Source organism: Pollachius pollachius (assembly GCF_949987615.1).
Source record: "Pollachius pollachius genome assembly, chromosome: 12".
Taxonomy (NCBI): domain Eukaryota; kingdom Metazoa; phylum Chordata; class Actinopteri; order Gadiformes; family Gadidae; genus Pollachius; species Pollachius pollachius.
This window is the reverse complement of record NC_136945.1, coordinates 21,236,651-21,250,641: the sequence shown is the minus strand read 5'-3', so window position 1 is coordinate 21,250,641 and position 13,991 is coordinate 21,236,651. Positions and strand designations below refer to the sequence as shown.

Sequence of the window (13,991 nt, the reverse complement as noted above, 5' to 3'; positions counted from 1 at the left end):
TCTCTCTCTCTCTCTCTCTCTCTCTCTCTCTCTCTAACCGATGGTCTCTCGCCCCAGGCGGAGCTTGCCGGTAAGGTGGAGAAGATGCGTCAGAGCATCCTGGAGGGCCTCAGCTTCTCCCGCCCGCCGCACCACATGGCCTTCCCTCGCCCCGCCTCCCCTCCCTCCCCCTCCTCACCCCCACGTAATGCCCTTCTTCCCCCCCGCCGGCGCCTTCTACCCCCCTCCCCCCAAGATGCCCCCCGGGCCGGGCGCGGGTCGTGTGTGTCCGGTGAGTGGGAGCGGTGCCCGGGCGCTGGGGTCAAAGGTCAAAGGTCACCCAGAGTGGGGGTCAGGGTTCAGTGGGTCTGAACAGAAACATTCCCTCAGTAACTGTAAGGGCCAGTGTTCAGACTCGCGTTTCATTTACATTTACATTTACATTTTGGGCATTTAGCAGACGCTTTTATCCAAAGCGACTTACAATAAGTTTCGTTAGATGTTCAGTTATGGTTCATCATTGAATTATTAATCAATCAAGGTAATGTTTTGCGGAGATAGTGTTGGTGAAATACGATACCGAAGTTAAGTTAATGGGACGTAATCGTATTACCAGTGAGAAGTACTCGAACTGCATTAACCGTATTAGTTGATATTCACCCGGTGCATCAAGTGTACCGTGGCGAATACATCAGGGGGACAGCCGTGCTCTGTATGGATGCAATAACAACTGGAATTACCTGTAATGAAGCCATCAGCTGCGACTGTGTGTATAAGCGATGACTCACACACATCATAATCACCGTGTCTAGACGCACCGCTGTGGCTCACGAAGGCCACGGAACAATTGGAACAGATTTGAAGGAGCTTTTATTTTGAAATGTGACCGTCTCCCCAGGACTGCAGGCGGTCTCCTCCTCCGGGGGGAAGCTGGAGATCGCAGGCACGGTGGTGGGCCAGTGGGCGGGCAGCCACAGGGGGCGGGGCCACAGGGGCTTCCCCATCCAGGTGGTGTCTGTGGGCGGAGCCCACCGCGGGTACGAGCCCGGCCGTCCTTCGGCTGCCGTCTCTTCTTTAGCGCGCTCTCATGCGCTCTCTTTTCTAAGATCTCTCTCTCTCTCTCTCTCTCTCTCTCTCTCTCTCTCTCTCTCGTTGCTGTCTCCCTCTCAATTTCAATTCAACTTCAGGTGCATCGAAAAAAGTCATACTGCTCTCTCTCCCTCTCTTGCTCTCACTCTGTCGCTCCATGACTCTGTGTTTCTCTCTCTCTCTCTCTCTCTCTCTCTCTCGATTACTCTCTCTCTCTCTCTCGCCATTACTCTCTCTCTCTCTCCATTACTCTCTCTCTCTCCATTACTCTCTGTCTCTCTCTCTCTCCATTACTCTCTGTCTCTCTCTCCATTACTCTGTCTCTCTCTCTCCCCATTACTCTCTGTCTCTCTCTCTCCATTACTCTCTGTCTCTCTCTCCATTACTCTCTGTCTCTCTCTCTCTCCATTACTCTCTGTCTCTCTCTCTCTCCATTACTCTCTGTCTCTCTCTCTCTCCATTACTCTCTGTCTCTCTCTCTCCATAACTCTTCGTCTCTCTCTCTCCATTAATATGTTTCTCTCCTTACAATGTCTCTTTCTCTTTATTACAATATATCTCTCTCCCTTACTCTCTCTCTGTGTCTCTCTCCATTACTTTGTGTCTCTCTCCATTACTTTGTGTGTCTCTCTCTCCATTACTTTGTGTCTCTCTCTCCATTACTTTGTGTGTGTGTGTGTGTGTCTCTCTCTCTCTCTCTCTCTCTCTCTCTCTCTCTCTCTCTCTCTCTCTCTCTCTCTCTCTCTCCCTTTCTGTCTCATAGTTAACCCCTCTATAACGATCATGCTCTTGTGTAACCCCCCCCCATCTATGTACTGGATGGATGACCTCCCCCTCTGTCTCCCCCTCCTGCAGCCGTCTCAGAGGGGTGATCTCCACCCCGGTCATCAGGGCCTTCGGTCGGGGGCCCCGCTACCACAGTCTCACTCTCAAGGGCCACCCAGCATTCCTGGTACGTCACACACCTGTATGCACACCGGTCAGAGCCCGACCCATAATGGACATTATGGGGCCAATACCGATATTAAGGAGTAACAGATTACAGATTTCATTATATCGGCCGATATACAATATATAGATATATCGGCCTTTATTTTATATAAATATATATTGTGGTAGCTTTGGGGTTGGAGCAACTCCTTGGGGTTTGCTGCTCGGCCTCCAGCAATGCTTCGGGCCACAGCGACATCACGTCAGGATCATAAGATATCATTGGATCACATAATGATCAAATGAGCTGTAGGGGGAGGAGCCACTGACCTTCCCACAGATCATGATGTTAAACTGGGAGTGTCGGGAGTGTTTATGGGGAGGATTCATAAAGAGGTGATTACGTTAATAAATTGCCACCATTGGTTTTTATATCGGCGCATATCGTCAATCAGAGATACGATATATCTGTGATAGGCCAATATCGACCTATATAATCGGCCAACCGACATATCAGCCTGGATCTAATTACGGTACCTAGGGACATCTTACTTGATGAGGCCTAAGACTGATGCTGAGGACAGTCAGAGCGTTCAGTCCATATCAGAGCAGACTCCACAAATATAGAAGTAAAGTATTACAAAGTATTACAAAGCTGGACAAAAAACCTTCAGAATCTGAACAGAGGTTCAGTAGGTTTTATGTTTTATTTGCGGTATTCAACTGCATAGTTAATAATTGTTAATGGGTTTTAACGCTGCATCACAAAAAAGGAGATAAAATTCAGCAGTGTGCTATAAACTAGAATAACTATCATAAAAACATGACTTTTTTTAATAGTCCTCTACACAGTAGAACTGTCATTATCCTCTTATTGTGAATATGCATGTTAAGTTCTGGTGGAAAAAACGATTCGTCATTGATCCAACTTGTAATGAAGATGTTGAATCATCTTGAGCACCTTGCAGGAGTTCTCTCCTGCTATGTCGAGTTACAGTGTTATGGCTGCATACCACCAAACCAGTTCCCTTCTCCACCACAGCCCTTCGTTTCTCTACTTATTTAAGTTAATTCCTTATTGTCTGAAGGACACACTGAACGTTTGTCTTCCGGCTGAGCTCTCTGTCCTTAAGCGTACTTCAAAACCAACCCTCCCACTCTCTAGCCTTGTTAGACTGAACCGTTTTTCTCTTGGTAAACATTCCATAGTTAAATTCCTCCGCCCGCCCTCTCTGGTCCGTCTCCCCAGGGTCCTAAACCCCCCCATGTCTCCGCCCTGGACGGGAAGGCCAGGAAGAAGAGCAAGCCAGAAGAGGTGAAGAAGAAGGCGGGTCACGTGGAAGTCAAAGGTCACGGCGTGGAGAACGGCGTGGAGGAGGAGGACAGGAAGTCGGTGCACTTGAACGGCGAGGCGGACGCCATCCTACCAGGAAGTGCCTTCAGCGGTCCCGACGCCAAGTCGTGTGTCATCGTGGCTAACCCTTACCTTCCTGTTGCACTAGCCGTCGACGCGGCCGGCGCCATGGAAACGGTGCGGGCGTCGGAAGAGTAAAGCCTATTTTTCTAGAGAGGGTGACGGATGTGAGCGGTTGTGTCGCGTGTTCGGAGAACGATGTAGAGAAGCCTAACAGTTAATGCACATTTATTCCTTTGTCAGAAAACAAAACTAACGGGAAAACAGGACGGCCTTTCCGCGTTTCCCTCTCAGCGAACACGACTCGTTTACAGGCGTTTGTTATGGCGGCGTTTGTTATGGTGGCGTTTGTTATGGCGGCGTTTGTTATGGCGGCGTTCGGACAGTTCACCACCACCGCCGCGGAGGTGAATGCGCGGTAATGCTAACATGACGAGAGACCACTTCCTTTTAATTCCAAGCATAGGGGAAGCTTCCAGAAGCTTTTGAGTTTAGGAAAACCTTTTTCTTTCACTAGGGATGAGATAACTAAAAACACTTGTTATTCAGTATTTGGCTCCTTGTCTCCGCATTCCGAACAGATCTCATGTTGTCTGTGCAGCCGCTTGATGCCAAATTAAAATCCAATATTTACAACAGAAAAAAAAAACATCCTCAGAAGCCATTAACACCGGTTTGAGTTCGAAGGCGCAGCATTGCATCAATGGAGCTCGGATGGACTTTTTTTAGTATTTCCAGCTTCAAGTCAAATTTACAAGCAACAGCAGGGGGGGGGAAGAGATAGTATTCAGCACCAACCGCTCGGGTCCCGGTACAGGAGCGAGCAGACGGGTCGTGGCTGTGCTGAAGCGTCGTGCGTCGCGCTGCGTCTCTCCAAACCGTTGCATGGTACCTAGGTTAAGACGTGTATAGATGTTGTGCATGTTGTTCCCATTCCTCGGTACGACGACTGTGGCCATTGACAAAAACACAAATACTATTGAAATATAATCCATTTAAAAAAAGAGTTACCTGTTGGGTCTGTTCAGGGGCGTAGGAATGAGGTTGGGGGGGATACATATCGGCAAAACCTGACAGATGCGGTATAATTTTTAGGTGGGACAAATGCGCCTGTCTCCGATATTGGAGGGGACACGTCCCCTCCGTCCCCCCCGGTTCCTACGCCCTTGGGTCTGTTGACGACGGGGTCTTATTTTCGTTTGTGGTATTGGTCTCTGTTGCATTTAATTAACTAAAGAACGCAAGAATCGTATCTACCCAATCGTACCCATAGTATACATGTTCTCTTTTGCTGTTTGATGCGTTTGTCGGATATCTGGTAAAAAAAATATATATATTAACAATAATACAAATGTCACCCCTTTTAATGTAGCTGGAATAAGTTGCTTGACCTTCCCAATAAGAGTTTAGCAGTTTATCAATTTTAAGATTTGTTTTCTTCTTTTTCAGTCATTCTTCTTAACTAGTGAATATAGATTTCAACTACCCTGAGCTTTTCTCATGTTACTTATGATCATAAATATGATGTACACACTCCCCGCCCCCACCCAGAGCTGCATAAGTCACCTTTTATGTACGTTGATTTGAGGTTTATACTACTCTCGTTGAGTTTGTTTTAAGAATGAACTGTCGGGTTGGCTTGAATGTTGATGGATTGTGATGTGGTGTATTTGAAGGCAATGCAACTTAAAATGCTTAATAAAAGTCTATTCTTTTAGTATAATAGTAGTTGCTTTTTTTTATTTGTCATTGGATTACCGTTTGGATGTTGCCCTTTAATAATTGGCCTATTAATGGGAAATTACTCCAAATTAATCCATTGGATTATAATGCTGTGATTAAGAGAAAATAATTACCCTTTTATAATAATAGAATAGCTGCCGAAACAATAACTGGAAAAAAATACCCGCCGCCTTCTGGAAATAAAAAATAATAATAACCTAAAACGTCATAAATGCTTAAATAAACATTTGATCCAGTTCCATGTCCATGTTGTAAAACGCATGGTGGTAAATTATCCGTGCGTGTGGTAACGGATGGAGCCCGATGCGACCACGGCCACTGGCTGACACCGTGTTGTGTCGCACAGCCCGACAGTACACTCGCATTACACTCGCATTACACCCGGGCTGCCAGAATATCAAACACTGCGATTTCAGAGTGTGCTGCTCGGAGCGGAGAGAGCGCGTCGGTCCCCCGGTCGAACACAGCCCCCCTCGCTGGAGGGAGACCCGCGGAGAAAAGCTGCAATGTTGACAAGATTCATTCATCTGATTTGAGGAGGACGACTTTTTTGTGTCTCGGTCGCTGCTGACGTAACATTTCTACCATGCAAGGATACCTTTTCGTCTGCTTTCTGCACGGTGTCTCGGTGTTGCCCAGTGCGCGGAATCAGGCGTAATGCATTTCAGGGAACCACGCGGGCTGTAGCGATTCTGCGAGATAACGTTGGGCTTTGCAGCATGGACGCCGCGGTGGAGACGCGGGATTAGATCCATGTCCAGCGGGACTGGCCGGGATCTGGGGAATCATATTGTACATTGTTGCAGGACGGTTCCTGCCGCCGCTGCCCCCCGTCCATCCGACGTAGTTGTGAATTGAACATGGCGACTGTACCACCAGTGTATTGCATCTGCAGATTACCGTACGACGTAACCCAGTTTATGATCGAGTGCGACGCCTGCAAGGACTGGTTCCACGGAAGGTAAGGGCGCCGTGTTCATCTCCACATTTTGTGCGCATTTGCGTTGTGTTTTGTGGCGGGGCTCTTTATGCGTTTGACAGCTTTGTGGCGCCGTGGCTCGTCTCCATTCGGACCCGCTCCGAGAGAGCAGCCAGGCCGCTCGGAGAAGAAGGCGGAGTCACCCGAGGAGGCTCTCCGGGGCTGGGACATTTTTCGAACGAATAACACCAAACATAAATACAAACCAAACACCGCCGATCATTATCTAGTAGTCGTGTCGAATATAAACCATGGTGTTGGTGTGTGTTGTGTTTGTGTGTTGATGTGATGTGTGTTGTGTGTGTGTGTGTGTGTGTGTGTGTGTGTGTGTGTGTGTGTGTGTGCGTGTGCGTCCCGGGTAACTCGGAGCGGTCGACTATCATTGTTGTAAAGCAGCGGCGGGTGTCTGAGACGCCGAAGCGAGGGATCTTCCGCGGTGCTCCTCGCTGCCTATCGCTCCGTCCTTCGCCCTTTATAGCCGCTCTGCACGCCGTGTTATGTGCAAAACGCTCACATTGTGCCGTCGTGCTCCGGCCATGGAGGGAGAGATAGAGAGAGTCGTTATTATTCGGTATTAAATCACGACTCCCGTCTCCTCAGCTCAGTGGGGACCAGCTGGTCCGGTCTGCCAGGAGCCATGGCTGACAATCGGCTCGTATTTGATCTGCAAGGGCTTTCAAATGCAATGTTATGGCCGATCGCTGACGAAGCACTGTTGTGTTTTAGTGAGACAATCCCACCAGATTATAATCTATTCTGGGTATACGGGATGGTTAGTTCTTCTAATTTCAACCTCCCCCCCCCCCCCCCGTCGCTCCTCGCCGTCCCGCCGCGTTCTCGGACCTCGATCCGAGCCGAGCGATCATGTTCTCGGTCACCGAGGTGGTGTCGGAGCCCTTGTTCAACACACCCGAGTTGTTTATTTTGCTGCCGTTTGCACGTTTAGCGGTGGGGGGTGGGGGGGAGGACAGGGACGCATAGTGGATATTTTATTGAGAAAAACGCTAGATCTGGGGCTTTCGAAGAAGCTCTCGGGTGGCTGGACAGCATTTACGCGCCCGAACATTAACCCCTCACTGCTGCTACGACGTCATGTTAACAGCAGCTTGTTACAGACCCCGGCGCAGAGGTTGCTGTCAGCTGACGTCCTCCTCCCAGAACGGGCCGATTGATCACGTTTCCCCACCTAATGTAATGTTATGTTGTGTTATGTCATGTTATGTTATGTTATGTTATGTTTCTGCTCTCTGGTAGTGCTGCTGCTTGATAAAGAGGTGGATCTCGAGGGAGACATGAGGAGGGAATAAAGCAAGCCTCCTAGATGCCATGGTTTATAACGGTGTAGCTATAACGACCACAAACTTTTGGGTAATTTGAAAGTAGAAAGATAAGGGTGTGGAAGTATCATATATTTAAACGATTTGCGGTGTTAAAAAGGAATGGTATTCCTCCCTCAATTAAGCCATGTTTTGTTTTGTTTTGGCCGGCTGCCAGAGCGTTTGAAACCCTGATCTGTCAGCTGTGGTGTCATACACGTGGTTAATAACTGGTGGACGGACAGGAAGACACACCACTGGACGTGGGTGGGGGGGGGGGGGGAGCGATGCACTAGGACATCTTCATCTTAGGTCCGACCGGTCGTTTGCGTTTTTATTGCTCTTCATGGTTGTGTTTGCCAAAGGACTGGTATGGAGAGACCGCAGTCCCCCCCCCATAGGTCAGCCATCCAGGTGATTTATGTTTAAAGGCTGGTAATAACACAACACTAGACAAAATGTGGGGTTGTTGTTGAAAAAATCCGATTCCGCAGCCATCTTTGGGTGTGAGTGTGATGGACTTCACTTGTGTCAGCTGTGAGCTATGGATATTGTTTCAATATGAGCCAAGACAAAGGTTATTTTCTGTTTCGCTGGTGAAAGACGTTACTTTCCTGAATCACAACTATAGTAGAACTACTGTATGTTTTCATTTCAAATGACAATTCTGATTAATAATAAGTATGACTAATACTATTCCAACCTTTGGCTTGTTATGTCTTTAAATATGGCTGTAGAATTAATACCACAGCCACACCCTATGCCTATTTGTTTAGGTTTTCTACTTTGTATGGCAGGCCCTACCAAATGTTCAATAATGACTGAGGACAATGATTATGGACAGTTCCAGAACCTAGTAGTATATACTGTATATATACGCCACGGTGTATATTCTACTTCTTATTGTGATTGAGAACAGCCTTTCTTCCTCGAAACCATCACTTCTGAACATCTTTTTGAAACCTTTACAGACTGAGTCAAACTCATTTCTGCTGCTCTGTTGAGAAGTGTTTTTGAGTACAATAGTGCGGATGGAGGAGGAATCAGAGTTTATTCCTCCTTCAAGATTTGATTTGCGATGTCTGCGAGGAAGGCCAAATAGTGTTATCCATGTTATTTAATGTCACAATCACAAAGCGTCTGTGCTGTTCTAAGGAAATACAATTTGACGGTGTAAATGAAAAAAGGTAAATTTCCTTTGTCTTTGATGGCACATCTTTCAAAGTGCCTTCAAAGACGCTGGCTTTTAGAGTAGAGGTCCTAATGGGAATGGTAGTTTATTCAAATCAGGGATATGTGACTGTTACAAGTGCTAATGCTAGTTTTTTTTATAAACTCCCGATCCAACATTATTATGTTTAGACAGAAATACTGCATCCTGATATTTAGCAATTTCCACCACCATGTTATTTTTTTATTATTATTATTATTATTATTATTATTATTATTATTATTGTTATTATTATTATATACTAAGCACAACAAACAGCCTTATCAACTTCTAATCGGCTGTTTAACCACCAACACCCAATCCTGGCAATAGAAAAGGAAAACTTGGAGCATTTCTGGTCGTCAGCAAATATGAAAACAGCTTAGGTAAACAACCCGATTGGCCCAGCTAGGTATATGGCCCATGAGATTGATCCTGCTCTTGCCCCCTGAGACCGCTTTCTCAGGATTATTCTGGTGGGCCTCAGGGTTCAATTCCAGGCCCACTGTTATTCTCAAGCTACATGTTTACTCCTTATTGTTCACTTTGTGTTCTCCTGGCTAGAAATGAATCGGACCGGCTTCACGGGCATTTGTCTGTGTTTGTGTAGCAAGGAGTTGCTAATAGCTCCAGGCTGGCGCTACACCTGGCAGGCAGAGTCGAAATCATTACAACAGAATTTGTTTTTTTAATAACGCGGAAACTTGTTTTTATGGGCAACGGATTTCGTCATAATTAGAAAAACCTTCCGGAACTAGTTTGTGTTACCATTCATACTAATTCTTCATATTAGAATGTGTTTCTCTGTTGTCTTTGTGTCCATATTTTGAATAGCACTGGTGTACTTTTTAATAAGCTTCTGGCATGTCAAGGGCTTGTGCTGCAGGGAATGCGAAACGAAAGTTTACTGTTTGAAAAGTCTCAAATATCTCAAATATAATGACATTCAAATGACGACAAGTCAGGGATAAACCTTACATCTGCAGGTAACATCTCCTGCATGGCAATTAAAAAAAAAAAGTTCACAGGCAAGAATGGGATATCTAAATGTATTTGAATTATTAACATAGAACAAGAGCATACAATGTCAAATATTCTTCCGCAGTTCCTCGGTGACTGAATAATTGTATCATCTCAATACAGGGAGATGATAAGCAGGAGAGAAGGGCTCATAGAGGTCCACAGTATAGTGGGGACACTGGATGGAAGACAGTCCGTTGCTATAGCAATAGGGAAACCAGTAGTGTCTGGTTCCTGCGGATGCAGCAGGCCTTTGTCTCAGACCCTCGCTCTGTAGTGAAGTGGGATGTTCAGTTTGGTTACCCTATCACATCTTCTAAGGACCGTAGTACCATCTCGGTACCATTTCAGTGATACTTCAGGCAATCGAAGAATCAGTGCAGTGCAGCACTTTCCGTGCAAAAACAGAAATATAACACTGGAACAACATCCGAATCAGATAAATACATTGAGGGGGTAGATGTAAACAAACGCGATGCCCCCCTACCTATGGTAATGATAAACAGACAGAAATCTGCAGGTGCTGTGGTTGTTAATCTATACCAACAGAGTCATGCTTTCATGGATTAAAATGAGAACGAAATCGAACGTACTTCAGCACGTCTTGCCAAACTCTCCCGACCGAGCTCTACCACTATTGATCGAACAGCTCTATTCACAACTAATGGCATGACGTTACACTTTAATTAAACTCTTTACGTCCACGTGGTTTAAAGACGATGTTCAGAGGCCAGCCCTTTGAACTCCTCAACCATGTTCCCGTTAACCGTGCCCTGTAGATGCCATGTCTTATAATCTATTTATTATGAAGCCTTGTCAGCAGTTGGCTCACTTGCTATCAGCAGCAAATTACATCTGTGCGTGTGCATGAGTGTGTGCATGTTAGTACATGGGTGTGCATACAGCAGGTCTAAAGGGGGCTGGTTTAAAGAGCCAGTGTTTACTAGCCAACCTCGCCCGGGTCAAAACGTCAGGACATGAGGGTACATGATGTTTAGTGTGTTTAGAACTAGGTACAGTTCACGATGCATTAAAACATGGCCAAGTCTAGTTTGATCCTTGAATTGTGTGTGTGTCTGCGTGTGTGTGTGAGTGTGTGTGTGTTCATGTGCGTCTGTACATTAGTACATACCGGAGGTATGCATGTGTCCTCCGTCTCCATCCAGCGGTGCCTGCGAGGTGCTGGTCCCAGTGTGTGTTGTGGTAGAGCCACCTGCCACTGACTCCAGCCCCATCTGGCCCTGGGGCAGTAATGAGCTCCGTTGCAGCATCGCTTGACTGGCTGAGCATTCCTTCCTCCAGGGCCTCTCTGCTCTGCTCCTATGCTCTTATATCTATGCTCCTATGCCCCTATATCTATGCTCCTATATCTATGCTCCTATGCCCCTATATCTATGCTCCTATGATCATATATATAAGCTCCTATGCTTCTATATCTATGCTCTTATGCCCCTATATCTATGCTCCTATATCTATGCTCTTATGCTCCTATATCTATGCTCCTATGCCCCTATATCTATGCTCCTATTCTCCTATATCTATGCTCCTATGATCCTATATCTATGCTCCTATGCCCCTATATCTATGCTCCTATTCCTCTATATCTATGCTCCTATGACTATATCTATGCTCCTATGCTCTTATATCTATGCTCCTATTAACCTATATCTATTAACCTATATCTATTCTCTTATGCTCCTATAACTATGCTCCTATGAACCTATATCTATGCTCCTATGCCCCTATATCTATGCTCTTATGCTCCTATATCTATGCTCCTATATCTATGCTCCTATGGCGCTATATCTATGCTCCTATATCTATGCTCTTATGCCACTATATCTATGCTCCTATGGCCCTATATATATGCTCTTATGCTCATATATCTATGCCTCTATATCTATGCTCCTATGCTCCTGTATATATGCTCTTATGCTCCTATATCTATTCTCCTATATCTATGCTCCTATGCCCTTATATCTATGCTCTTTTGCTACTATATCTATTCTCTTATGATCCTATATCTATGCTGCTATGGCCCAGATATCAGGCGCCCATGAGGCAACTCCCTGGTTGCCGTGACGTTTTGTTGTTCAGTGCGTTGGGTTTAAAATCTAAAGCGTTATGATTATGATGACGGTTCATATTATTATAAATAAGATAGACAGATGGCCCTAAAACAGCATGAGGTTTAAGGTGAGCTCTGAGCCTGTGCTGAAGGGGTTAAAGGACATAGGCTGGACTTTGAGAGGTGAGGAAGTATTATGGGATGTCGATTTCGTTTGTGTTCGGTCTTAATGCTGGAGCCCGATGACAAGGCTGCATGTGACCTCGTGTCAGGGCCTATAAATGGAAGAGGAAGACAACAAAGTATTATTGCCATCGGGGAGAGGGAGACTGGTGTAATGCTCTTAGAGGACTACTAATCCCAGTGTGTGGGGCTTAATACACTCAGAAGTAAGAGTCCGGAAAAAGCACGATATATAACTTATTATAAGTGTGTAACCACAGGCAAATGTAGTTCATATCCCGAATCATTTAGATTACATTAGATGGGTATAATAAAATCAACCCGGCTATCATAAGTATATCATTTAGAAAATTAGGTACCAAAAAAATTATAAAGAAAAGTCAATAACCTTAAATTAAGTTATATTTTAAATCGTTTATGTGCATGAATAATTTATTCTAAACTACAGTAGTGCAGTGCCAATTGATTTATCACGTCCCTAAGGAATGCAAATGACAACGATCAAAATGTGTTTTTGCGGAATCATAATCGCTTGCAAATGGATGGTGGTGCGTTCACACCGCGGTGAACCCAGACGCGTCTCCCACAGATGTCAACCATATATAGTATTTCTACGGACCGCCTCCTCCTCTCCAGTGAGCTCATATCCCTGCCCCCTCTCACACACACGTGCACGCCTATGCGCAAGCACGCAGGCACACGCACACGCAGGCACACATGCACACGCACACACAGAGAGGAAAAAAGCACAACATTGGAAACTCCCGCCCATGTTTTCAGAAGCAGGGTCCCCACGTGGCAGGAATCTGCTACTGCAGCGTTTTTAATACAGCGAGGCTAATGTCTAGTCTCGTGCTTTAAAAAAAAAACAAGGTTCTGTTTGTCAGTTCAAATTGGTGTTTTTAGTATGTTGTCATATCCTCTTCCTCTAACGGTCGTGACCCTCCATTGCTCTCATATAAGATGCATTTTATTAATCCCAGATGGGACGTTTGGGGAAGAGCAAGGCATTAACAGTGGCAGGCGAAGTGGTTATATTATTGCATCTCGGGCCAGCCGTACTAAGAAATATACTATGCGACTTATGGTATTATAAGAGACAAATGTATAAAATATTCTGTATTATATTTAACATTAAGTCATTGAGCAGTCACTTGTATCCACAGCTTTGTATTATTAAGTGACTGAACGGTGATTGCAGATGTCAGATGACAGAACACTAACCACTGCACTATCCTGAACATATTTTAGAAAATAATTATGTTAACTAATCACTAACCTCCCCAGATCAGCAATTTCTATCTCTCCTCCCCTCGCGGAGTAGTTTCGAGGGAGGAGAATTTCTGACAGTTTACTCCGGAAGGACCTGCCACCGCGAGTAACGCCGCCATTGTTGCTAACCAACTGCCAGCGTTAGCCGTTAGCGGTCAAGGTAGCGGACAGCTTCCTCGCTGCTTATCGATCGGACTTAGTGAGGGGAACCCACTCTACAGTCTTTTTTTTTACTCTTTCTGCCCTTTATTTAACATATTTTATTCTGTCATTTTCAACCCCATGCTATAATCTGCTGATAAACCACAGCGACCCCCCCCCCCCCCCCCCCCCCCCCAGTGCTACGACTGAACGGTGTTGACTGAATAAAACTCATCACTTATTTAAACCTATTGATTTCCCCGGGCTGGTTTAAAGTGCCAGTGTTTAGCGGCCGCCCGTGTCTGGATATAGCACTATTGTTTACTAGCCTCTGTCGCGCCGTATCCGAACGTGAGGACATTAGGGGGTATATGATGTGCAAGGAGGTCGAAGGTTCGGTTTATTGATGCAGTAAAACATAGCCATGACTAGTTGAATTCTGGGGCTAATGCTGGAAGTAGGGGCTCCAAAATAGAAGGTTAGCTCTAAATCAATCCATATAAAAGTCTGATAATGAATGGGTTTAAAAGCTTTTTGTTAATAAACAACAACTTTTGGCCAGAGTCTGCCTGTTCCTTCTGAGTGGACCCTTGAGCAAACAACTCATTTTCTCAAGCACAGGGTTTTTTATTGAATGTGGATTTGTT

The 13,991-nt window shown here is 45.5% G+C and overlaps 2 protein-coding genes across 5 annotated transcripts in view; both read left to right on the top strand.

Moving 5' to 3' along the window:
- Window positions 1-5,074, top strand: part of LOC307083899 (constitutive coactivator of PPAR-gamma-like protein 1 homolog) — a 23,838-nt gene extending 18,764 nt beyond the window's left edge. Inside the window, 6 exon segments of the mRNA XM_079747928.1 lie at window positions 58-147; window positions 149-244; window positions 247-271; window positions 878-1,016; window positions 1,924-2,020; window positions 3,248-5,074. Coding sequence (XP_079604054.1) covers window positions 58-147; window positions 149-244; window positions 247-271; window positions 878-1,016; window positions 1,924-2,020; window positions 3,248-3,550 — 750 coding nt within the window. The 3' untranslated portion in view covers window positions 3,551-5,074.
- Window positions 5,075-5,570: 496 nt separating this feature from the next.
- The window catches only part of phf2 (PHD finger protein 2), a 27,000-nt gene continuing 18,579 nt past the window's right edge, over window positions 5,571-13,991 (top strand). For all 4 annotated transcript variants that reach the window (XM_079748079.1, XM_079748077.1, XM_079748078.1 and 1 more), the window contains exon 1: window positions 5,571-6,116. In XM_079748079.1, coding sequence (XP_079604205.1) covers window positions 6,016-6,116 — 101 coding nt within the window. In that variant the 5' untranslated portion in view covers window positions 5,571-6,015. The remainder of the gene's footprint in view (window positions 6,117-13,991) is intronic.